Below are 11,747 nucleotides of genomic sequence, written 5' to 3' on the forward strand. Positions count from 1 at the left end.
CGCAAACACGCACACATACACGATGCAGCTGGCGCTGCTATTATTTTCCCATTTCAATTTGACACCCCTGCCTTTCATGCTAATTCTATTATTGTAGGAAGTTTATGTGATTCCATATCACTAGAAATCGGTAATGTCTAATAACCCTTTGGGCTGAAAGGAGGGGAAAAAACTGCCTCGAGACCCGCGGCAGCCAGTGGGAAAATAATTACTTTCATATCAAAACTCAGCAGGAGGCGCAGGGTCCTATAGCCCGCGGCCACTAACCTCATTCCAGCTCGGCCTTTCAAATGAATAAATTTGTTAAAGCAATAAATACAAACAGCCAGACGGACTTGAGCCCCAGCTCCGGCTCACTACACAGAGAAAAGGGGGGATTTATCTGCTGTAACACGACAAAACTCCAGCCGCCATGATCCAAGGTTCTGCCACACAGCAGCCTCCCCCCTCTTTTTTTTAACCTTTCCCCCATCAGTATGGCCCTAGAAAGACAGTGATTCAATTTAAACAATAACTTTATTTATCAAAATGTTTACATATAAATATCATTTTCTCGTTTTTTTTTTTTTTTTTACAATATCTGAGGAGTTTTGTTGTGTGTAAGATGTTTATTGTAGCCTAGTTTTTGTTACAAGTTGGTCACCAAAAAAGAGAGAAAGAACCTGCTTCTAAAGGTGTTTAGGCCTAAAGCCTGAATATGAGGATGGCCACAGCTTTTTGGGCGCCATCTGGATTGATCACACATTATGATTAAAAAATAGATGAGAATTAAGTCTCCTGATTCCTGATATGTTTTAGAGTGTCTCAGCAGAGCTTTGGGAATGTTTGAATAGTCTGAGCGGTGTTCCTGGTCCTTTGTTTATGTTTGCTCCTTGCAAGTGTTAGTCCATATCGACATCCTCTCCATCTGTTCCGGGTGTTTCTTGACAGTCTGTGTTTGTCTTGAGACGCTCGGAGAGGTCTGGAGACGCTCGCTCCTCTCTTGCACCCTTCTCTTTTGCACGCAGCTCAGCAGCTTGGCAGCCATTGGACGCCGCCTCCGTTCGAACTTTCAAACTCCTCTCCTCGCTGCTGTCGCTGCACTGTGTGGAGCTCAGCCTGGCCAGAGCCACGCTGTTTGGTGGAGGAGAAACGGGGAATCTTCCATTACTGCAGTCACCACCACACTCCTCCTCGTCCGTTCCATCCACTCTATTGCTAATGTGATTGTGGTGGTGCTGCGTGTTATGCTCCATATGATCCGAGTTTAGAGGCTTAGTGACAAAGCTGGAGAGGTCAGAGGGAGCAGGGCTCCCTTCACTTGGCGCACACCTCTGTCCCAGGCTGAGCCTGTTAATGCTGTTGTCCTGACATGGTGAGGCCTTCAGGGCTGTTTGGGGCACTATAAAACCCAAGGGCTGATGGGTAATGGGGTAAAGCAAGAAGTGGCCTTTACCCACCAGTGTCCTCTGACTGGGCAACGAGGGGAAGTCCAGCTGAGATTTCCGTCGAGGCGTGGCGTCAGAGAGGAGGCTCTCCACGCTGAAAGGGTTGCGTTTCTGCAGGGCAGAGGACCTCGGGCCTCCAGGACTGGAGCTGTGCGTGCTGCCTGGAGAAACCTGCTCCGGTTCTCCTGCGGTTCTTTGGTTTTGGTGGTTTAGTTGGCTGAAGTTGTGTCGTGTTTGGTCACAGCTGGATTCAGTTTGGTGTCCTCCTGCGCCCTTTGTTGCTGGCAGTTCAATGTGAATAGTCCCGTTAACGCTTGAAGACTGCTGCTCGCTGTCAGTGAACTGGGAGACCCCGCTGTCGCTCTCTGAACCTCCAGGTGTGTGGAAGCTGTCACCTGTGATAAGTTTGTTCTGTGACTTCAGTAGCTTCCTCTCCTGTTTCCGTTTCTTCTTCTCGGCTCGCTCTAAGTCCCTGCGTGCAATCTCCTCGGGGTCCATGGGCTCGCCGCTGCACGTGGTGGGGTGGGAGTTGTGGGCAGGCCGCCCCGGCCCTTTCTTTGTGTTCTCCTTTTTTCTCCATTTAGCACGTCGGTTTTGGAACCAAACCTGCGCACAGGTACACACACAAACGCACACACACGTTAATTACACACATACACAGGTGGAACATTGACAGGTGAGGTGATTAGTTTAGTTTCCTTCCATGTCAACATCTGTCGTCATCTATAAGGTCACATGTTAGATGAGAATATTCATGTCAATCTGTTTTTGCAGTTTTGTTGGAATTAGTGCTGAACTGAGTTGATTAATGGATTAGTTTAATTACCAGATAATTAATTGTCATTTTGATAATCAATCAATAATTTGAATCATTTATCAAGTAAGAGTGCCAGAGATTTGGTTCTTTTAGCTTCTCTAATACGATAATTTTCTACCTTTTTTTTCTAATTTGTACCATTGTAAATTAAATATCTTTGTGTTTTGGACTGTTGTTTGACAAAAAAAGCAAATATAAGAGTTGTGATGGACATTTCTGACGTTTTACAGACTAGATAATCATAAAAACAATGGATCAATTAATCTGCAATCAACATAATTGTTAGTTGCAGCATTAGTTTGGACATCAATGATAACACAAGCTTTATAAAGCTGGGCCTTTATTCCTTTTTGGCTGGACTTGTAAGACTACATCTTGCACGCTATTAACATGAACACTTCCACAATCTGGTGCAATCCAGTACAAAATCCCTGCAACAAATACATCATTTATGGAGATATAATGCTCACTGGTCTGTGTCAGATGATTTGATTAAAATCTTTGGTCATTTTTGAGGATGAGTTTGTGTATTTTAGGTAACACACACACACACACAAATAAAATGAATACACTGAAGAAGGCTGTATTAGACAAAATGTCACTTATGGTTTGTGTTTAGACAACCTCAGACAACAACAGACCTCACACCTGCCATGACAATAAATCAGTGTCACTGAGGTTATCAGATGGTGAGGACAAAACCAGATTGCCTACAAATCCAAACAAATTCCACAAAGCCCTGAAACAAGTGAAACCTTTGTCCTCTGCCTTTCTGCGACTGTTTACTGCAGCCTGGAACATCTGAAGAGTACATTAGGTTTATAGGTCACAGAGGTGGACCAGCAGATGCACACATGCGCCGGTGTTAATTACCACCAATGAGACTGTGTAATGGGCAACTTCGCCAATTACATTTAATTGTACCGTGGCTAAATCAACCATATTCCTTCTCTGTATGTTCTCTCACACCCAGCCCTCCGCTCATATGGGGCTTAACACTTAGCACGGCAATCCCCGGCTCTCCTCCCTCCGCACCGAGCCAAGAGAGGGAGCTTCCCCCGCCTGCAGCTCTCACTGCCCGGCCTCTGGGCGCGCTCAGGGCCGTATGTTCGGCGCTGATAACGACAGGAGTTTAGCATGCAGAAGTAGGATCCGCGAACATTGCATAATAAGGACGGGGCACCAACATCATGTGCGACAAAGGCGCTTCTTATGAATTGTTAATGTTGGTTATATCTTTCCCCCGCAAAACCTGGTGATAAAGGAGCGCTAAGCAGCTTGAGGGAACAATAATCTGAGGTTTAGGAGCGAAATCCCCAAACAACAGCAACGGCGAGCTCTGCCTCTGTCCCGCTTTTACTCGATCCAACCATGCATGCAGGCTCATTTAGAAATACATGAATATACGTTAAATTACATAGAATATCATAAATGGATACACATCTTCCACATACTGAGCAAATAATAGCCTATGTACTAAACCTATAGGCCTGTCTTTCTTTTATTACTATCATTATTATTATTATGCTATTAGGCTATTATTACTCCAATGAAATAAATCTCTAATCGTGAAATATCCTTTAACAAAATTATACGTATTTTGTATTAAGTTCCTTTAAAGTAGGCTAATTGCTCAAAAATACATCATCTCAAGCTCTTGCATATTGTTAAATAGTACTTATTATTCAGCTTCTTAGTATTATTATTATTATTATTATTATCTGATACATTTTGTAAATATTTTTTAACAAAAATAGCATAATCATAAAATATCGTACTTTTACTATCATTTTATGTATTTTGTTTTTATCTATATAATAATAATAACAACAATAATAATAATAATAATAACAACAATAATTACAATAATTGCTTTAAATAAATAACAATATGATAATAATATATTTGTCTTAAATGATCTTAAACCTTAAATTGAACCACCTCAATATATGGGCCTAAATGGATCATTAAAATTAGGGTAGAATTGTGAATAAGCTGTCGAATAATTCGATATTACAAAAAGGAACAATACTAGTTACCATTTTCATCCTTTGGTTTGCTCAGTAAATGGCCTTGTTTTTATTAGCCCATAAATCAATAGGTTGCCTCCATGCATAATTCAAAAGAGACCCTTTATTGATGCTTTGATAATTGACAAATAGCTGTCAGAGTGGGGTAGGCCTTCATGAGCCATCACAGAACAAACGCCCCTCTGACATTTTCTTTATAATAGTATGTTTTGTGGATTCTGACATGGAAGTAAGATTTAAATGAAAAATCAGAACAGTAACTCACAACAATGTGTTTCTCCTCCAACAACTAAATAAATGAATTAATACTTATTAAGATATTTGACTGGTTTCGTCGTGTCTTTACCTGAACCCTGGACTCCACGAGGTCAAGCCTGAGCGCGAGCGCCTCCCGCATGAACACATCCGGATAGTGACTCTCGTTGAAAGCCTTCTCGAGCTCCTCCAGCTGCCACCCGGTGAAATTCGTCCTCGTGCGTCTCCGTTTACAACCGGGACTGTCCTTATCTGGATCCCCAGAATCTGCAGTGGTCGACGTGTGTGTGTTTGTGCAAGTGTGTGTTTATGAATGTGTGTGTGTGTGTGTGTGTGTGTGTGTGTGAGTGAGAGAGAGGAGAGACTGTCATGCCAGAATTTGCTTGTAAAGCAGCAGTTTAGTGTAAAACTGACCGCTGTCACACCTTTCTTTTTACATGTTTTGTTGCTCGTGAACTCTGATCATGCCACAAAATGTAGACCTAACGCACTTTGATGCTATATTTGTTATTTAAAAACATTCACAATAATTGCAAAATTCAGTTTTGACCATTTAATATCAAATATTTAGCAGCCAGCATCAGTGTCATCGAGATTAATGACAAAGCTGTTTCCTTTATTTAACCTCCAGTGCAGTTTTTACAGCACAATTACTAAAAATTAGGTTGCACATCAACTTTTTTTCATTTATTTTTAAATTCACCAAACTCCAAAACTTTTAGACAACACGGTTTTCTCTGCAGACTGACTTTCTCTTTTAAAATCTGTCCTCAAAGGCTGAAAAAAATGTTTAATTTAGCCTCAAAGTCCTCTAGATATGGCCTTATTTGGCCATAAAAGAAGCTACTTACATTATCACACTTCCTGGCACAATGCATTGTCTCCACACAGGTCTATTACTAAAAAGAACCAGCCCTACCTGAGAGTTTGAACTGCTGGCTGTCGGGCGAGAGCAGCGGGTTGGAGCTGACCACCGAGGCCGAGCAGGAACCGTTAAGTAATCCGTCTATAGAGAAGGGGACGGCGGCCGCAGACTGCAGCTGGTGCCCGCTGGCGAGCTCGTAGACGTGCTGGTGATGGTGGTGGTGGTGGTGATGGGGGCCGAGCGCGTACGGGAAGCCCACCAGCCCGCCCAAGGAGCCTCCGAACTGGGCGTGAGGATGCTCGAGTACCCGACTGTCCATGCTCGCCCGGGCTGCGGCGGGGCCGAAGTGAAGATGCAGAGGGAGGCAGTGTGGCTGAACATGCAGTCAAAAAAAGTCAGGGAGAGGAGGAAGAAGCTGCGAAGAGGAAGAGGAGGAGGAGGTGAAGGCGGAGGGGGAGAGAAGGGGACCCAGGCAGACGGCCGTCTCCCGCGGCCACGGTACGGTCTGTAGCGGAGCGGCGGAGATCAGGCTATACGAGGTATTTCACGTTTACGGTCCAGCCGAGATGTCAACCCTGCTCTTTCTCTCCTCGAGCCAGCTCATTAGGACTCCTCCATCTGCTCGCGGGACCAATAAGAAACGTTAATCGCCCTGTGACGTCAGAGACGCGGTTAATGGAGTAAGGGAAGGCAGAGCACGAGGAAAAAAAAGAAAGAGGGAGAAGGTTTTTTTTTTTCTTCTTTCCGGATCGATCGCTAATTACACCTGGCGCGGTCCTTTAATTCAGCCCTGTCAAAACAATGAGGACGAGGCTAAACCGGCGCGTGGAAACAGCCAAGTGATTGATAGGCCGACTCCATTAAACTCTCAGGAATATAACCCACGTACATCTCTTATGAGAAACACGCTTTCTTCTAACTTTAAGCAGCAATGACTCTTTCCTTTCTCCGCGTGTCTCGTCTTTTTTCTCTTCTCGCTCGCTCGTGCGTGCGTGCGCGCTCCCGCGTCATGCGTGTGTAAGTGTTTTACAGGGGCATTCAGGGCCAGATTGATCCAATAACAGCGCCTTTATCATCCCCCCTTTTCCTGAGCTGTCACATCGCATTTTAAACTACAAGCCTCTCTCCATCTCCCAGTCACCCCCTCCACACACACACACACACACACACACACACACCATATCCAATGTGTGAGCCGTCCTACCAAAGCCAAACTCCGCATCATTATCTCGATTTTTCACCTGAACAGCTTACACCGATGTTTAGTTGTAAATGACGTAAACGCCTCCAAGAATTCAATACTCGCCTCACGTGCAGGCTCCATTCAGCTTTAATGTATCGTTGCACTTTACCCTTCAGTCTATTATTTGGGCAGGAATCCTTTGTAACAAGACTATTGCAGTTTGACTGAATTCCCCAAACAAGGTTATGTAAAAAGTAAAACAAGAGCAGCCATACGTCTTGGAATGCTTTCAAGTTTTAATCAGCCTAATATTGATAATATAGCACTTTCCAAAACACACAAAACAAAAAGGACAATAAACTTAGCAGCGGGTGAACATGAATATAATTAACAGTAAAGCTATTAAATGTAACACAGGATATCAGTAATGAGAAAGTAAACTCATTAACTTATTAGCAACTGACAAAATAACCTCACCTCAAGGTCCAATCAGCAGCTGTTCTGGAGCTTTCATTTATATCACGTGACAACCCCACCTGCTGATGAAGATCATATGAAGCTCCAGAACAGCTACCATGGACCTTGAGGTGAGATTGTTTTGTCATCTGAGCTTTCTAAGGTCAGGAATGAACTTTAAAACTCAGTTATTAACTAACAGAGACCCAAAACAAATGGAGTCCAAACAGTGAATCTCAGCAGGTATTTCAGTAAAATCCACAGCTCTCTACTTCCACCAATAGATGGAAGTAGAGAGCAACGCAAATTAAGTTAAAATAATCTATATATTAATGTATTAATGCTGATGAATAAATGTTTTGCTGTGCTATACCATTATGATACAAAAAAAACTCAACCTACCTCCAGCTTGATTAATAGTTTTACGCTATTTTTACATTGAATCTGGTAGTTATGGTATATTCTGAGAAATTAAGCGACAAATAAAAGATAAAAGTAAACGTACAACTACGTAGAATGAAAAGTAATTGTTGTAGAGACCTAACTAATGTGAAATCGAAACCCAAGTAACAAATCCTGCGTGTACAATACTGGCCTCAGTATTTGATCCCTATAAAACAAAACACACACAGATGATGACTGTTTTACATTTGCTATAATTTTACAAATTCTACACCTGTATATGGTCAGTCTTTCAATCACTGCATAAAAAAGACTTATGCTACAGTTGAAGCTTTGCAACTAAAACAACTTACGGTTATGTCACACAGAAGTTTGGAGAAAACTTGCCTGTTTTAGTCTTGAGCTCTGTGTCCTGTTGTACTTGATTGAAATGACTTCTGTTACTAGATAGAGTATAGAGTGTTGGCTTACTAACGCTATACACCATATTATGTAAATCATGGATGTCGTATATATGAAGATAATAGTACATTTGAGTGGATGTATAGGACCTTTCTGTCGTGTATCTGGTGGGGCTTCTGGATGCTTTGTGTTTAGCCCAACCTTTTGGTTTGTGTTCCTCTTAGTGTCGTGCCTCTTCTTTGAATGATGATCTCCTTTGAATAAAAAAAAAAAAATCAACCACACAATGAGTCTCAGTGGCTAACGAATGGCAAAACGCAAGCAAAATGGAGTTAGTGGGCCCTGGTGGTATTAAGTCAACCGCTATTATTGCTCCACCACGTACAGTTTAAGAAACATTGCAACAACTAATCATGATGTAGCTCGTTGGTCAGAACACCAAGCAGAGCAAGCATGAAATCTGGCTTCTTTCTTTGTACAACTCTTCTCCGAGAAAGAGCACAAAATCACACCTGAGAGCAAATCGGGCCAATTTGAAGAACCCTTAAAGATAACGTTGAATAATTTGGACAGTTGGTTCAAAGTAGTGGCCTTCACAGTCACAGACAAGGGGACTAGCATCTGTGGGCCCTCGGGATGGGAAAACCCAAAGATACAGTCAACTGAGTTACTGTGTAGGCTCTTCTAAGAGGGCTTATAACAACTTCAGTGGTAATCATGTTTTCTACTTTTACTTAGATCTAGGACACTCAGGTAGGAAGCACAATCACTGGATAGAACATTTGTTATCATTTTTATCAAGGCTGCACGTGCAGGTTCAAGGTTGCTCAGATACGTTTGCGTGATGGTTTCTTTTAGGCTTTGATCCCACCTCCTGACAGGAGTTGAAACAACCAATCAACTTGACGTCCGCATGACGCGCTATTGAGATTTGATAGATGTGCACGTCGGCTCATCTTTGTTACCCATAACACCCTTCTCTGCGTAGGTCGCCGGAGACGTTTATGAGTATCTTTCGGAGAAGCAGAATTAGAGTTTGAGAGTCCAGAGCCAGACTAGCAGCTCTGTGAGGTTGTAGCCACAGCGGTGCTTTGAGCTAAGTGCTAACGCTTAATGCTAATATGGTCAGAATGCATGGGCGGATCCAGTGGTGCGACCATATTGGCCCCAGCTGAAATCTGATTGGCCCCTGAAATGCCCCTGTTCGCTTCAGAGCACTATATTGGCCAAAAATGGGAGAAGAGTCTGCAACATAGGCGTAGGGATTGGGGGGACTTGTACTTGTCCAATAAATATCTGGCCTGAATTTCATGTTCGCCTTTTCAAAGGCAATTGCGCCCCAGTTGATTTTCTGTTCAATAAAGTTTGCAGTTATTTACATGCATAAAAAGTCACCAGAATGCAGGAAATTAAATCTAATACTCAAATTTTAGCTCCTTTGTGGCTCCTGAGTTAGAAAAATCCTAGATCCACCCCTGTCAGAATGACTATGCTAACCTGCTAACGTTTAACAGGAATAATGTTTACCATGTTCACCATCTTCATTTTGCTAGTTTGTCAGTTTTCACTATACAACTAATTAGAATTAGGTGTTAAACAAAAGTTAGATTAGAAATTTAACCTGATGATGGCGCTAGATGAAAAGTTAATATAGTTCATCCTGTGGGAGACAGACATTTTATGGCAATCCATTGAAGATATTTCACTCAAAATTACATGTTTCAACCTCATGGTGGGACTAAAAGAAAAGAAGGCGATCACCAGTCATCAGAATTTATCCTCTGGAGAACATCAATGTCTTTATAAACGTACACAAAAGTACACAAAGTGGTGGACCGGCTGACATTGCGTCCCTAGAGCTACCCCACTGAAGAATTCATAATAACATAAAATGACAAAGTGAAATTTGGTTCTCTTTCACGTCTTTTTTTTAAACAATGGACACTGCCTTTTCCAATGTCCAACATTTTAGTAACATGTAGACATTTTGAGTACTATGTGGTGCCTGTCTGGTGCAAATTAAAAAAAAAAAAAGAAAAAAAGAAAAGATAACTGCAATTAAAATTTCAAGTTATCCTATCGAGTTAAGGGTCTTGTCTAATGCAGGGGAAATGGTGCTCAAATTGAAGTGTGCAATGGAAAATGAAAGGTTTTGAAATTTACAATCATGGCACAGGCCAGGAGCAACTGGGTGTCCAGGTGGACATCTTTGGGGAAGCGATGGAGGCAGAGCGAGAGAAAGATTATACATATAAATTGTAAACGGTGTCGCAGGGGCCGAATCTTGCCCGAGGCGGTGACTGCTTCATTTTGTGTTAAATTTCTTGACAGAAAGCCACCCGCGTGCTGGTGAATACTGAATGGTAATCAGAGCTGGTTGAATAAGTGCCTCCCTCCTCCCTCTTCCATTACTGTGAATTAATTCGACTTTATTTATCCAATTTCTGGAGCTGACAGAATGTTAATTTGAGTTGAGATTTCTCTCTGCTGTTCTGCCTGTGACCCGTAGCCCTGGGATTGGCGTGTTGTAATAACCTGAATCTTTCACCAGAAGCTCCGATAATTGTTACCTTATTAGCATGTAAATTGTTTAATTAATATTATTATGAAGAACCATATAATCCCTCAGTTACTTGACCCCGAGTCCACACACGAGCAGGCTTTCTGCATTTCAATGTCTAGTTTTTAAATGGACTCTTTAATGTCGGCTGGTTGTCGGGCTGTTATAAACCCCCTTTCCCCAATCTTAGTGCAACTTTGAACGGCTTGAGAGGCGCTTTTGATGTCACCCCGTCTCTATCTCTCTCTCCTGCTCTCTCTATCCCCTTTTTATTTCTTTGCTGCCCTTTCTGATGTGTATTTATTTTCCTGCTGCCATTTTTGAACATCAAAACCCAACGCCTTCTTGTCATTTGCTTATAAAAGCAACCCCTTTAAAAAAAAAAAAAGACCCCCTCCCTCCTTTCCCAGCGAGCCAAACACATGCAGTGCTCGATGAAAAGCAGCCCTTGACATGAGGTCCTAAGAGACCGCAGCATTTAAATTTGCTTTTCTTCCTTCCTCCTCCCTTTTCGCTGGGCACGAGTGACATTGTCAGATGCTAGCTTTAATTAATTTGATAATAAGATGGGCGACTCATGCAGGCCAGGGTTTGGCTTGCCTCGCCTCCAGCCTTCCTCCCCTCTCTCATCTCTCTGTGCAGGCAACACAACCAGCCCCACACTTAAGGGAAACAAGACCAAAAAAACAAGACAAAACACTGGTCCCCACTGAGGTGATAGGCTACCTCAGATCTTGGAATGACAATCCTGACACTTATATTTTCAATTTGGTCAAATAGTTATCAGAAGCACTGTGGAGTTACAGGGAATCCCCAAACAAAGACCAGCAGACCGCTTTCACTTTTTTCAGCTGATGTCTGAATGAAATCAGGTGTTTTCTGTATCTATAAATAGACCAATGTTCACGTTGTTACTGTACAAAACATAATAACATACAACATCCAGCTGATTCCTCCTCAGTACCCCTCTATGTATTTGTGTGTCATTGTATGTGATATCTGTAATTAGCTAAATAAACTGTATTGTTTCTGACTAAAATGCTGGCACGCTCCCACAGTTATAGCTATAATGTGCTTTCAGCAGAGACCTGTATACATCCACTTAAGACAGAAATACCAAAGGAGCATATTTAACCTAACATGTGCAGCCTATTATATTCTTTGGAATAATCTATCCCACACACACACGCCCTGATTTTAGCTCTTTGAGGTTAAGTAACAGTGCTTACGAACAAACTGCCATTGCATCAGCAAACAGCTACGGTATATGCTATATTCTACATTCTGCCATTTAATGATTAATAGCCAACTATAAATGCAGTGTTAAGACTGGGAAAAAAGCCAAGTTGA

General features: G+C 42.3%; 1 protein-coding gene across 1 annotated transcript; it reads right to left on the bottom strand.

The window, feature by feature from the left end:
- Positions 1 to 881: 881 nt before the first annotated feature.
- LOC139297942 (homeobox protein unc-4 homolog) lies at positions 882 to 5,713 on the bottom strand. The gene is made up of 3 exons (XM_070920758.1): positions 5,449 to 5,713; positions 4,621 to 4,796; positions 882 to 2,033 (listed from the first exon to the last, which is right to left on the bottom strand). Exons 1-3 carry the CDS (start codon positions 5,711 to 5,713, stop codon positions 882 to 884), a joined length of 1,593 nt encoding a protein of 530 aa, XP_070776859.1.
- Between the last annotated feature and the right edge of the window lie 6,034 nt (positions 5,714 to 11,747).

This window comes from Enoplosus armatus, chromosome 2 (genome assembly GCF_043641665.1).
Source record: "Enoplosus armatus isolate fEnoArm2 chromosome 2, fEnoArm2.hap1, whole genome shotgun sequence".
NCBI classification, from domain to species: Eukaryota; Metazoa; Chordata; class Actinopteri; order Centrarchiformes; family Enoplosidae; genus Enoplosus; species Enoplosus armatus.

Coding starts and splice junctions, on each gene's coding strand:
- LOC139297942 (XM_070920758.1), bottom strand. CDS start 5,713: ATGGACAGTCGGGTACTCGAGCATCCTCACGCCCAGTTCGGAGGCTCC. Junction 4,797..5,448: donor CCAGCAGTTCAAACTCTCAG/GTAGGGCTGGTT, acceptor CGACCACTGCAG/ATTCTGGGGATCCAGATAAG. Junction 2,034..4,620: donor TCGTGGAGTCCAGGGTTCAG/GTAAAGACACGA, acceptor ACCTGTGCGCAG/GTTTGGTTCCAAAACCGACG.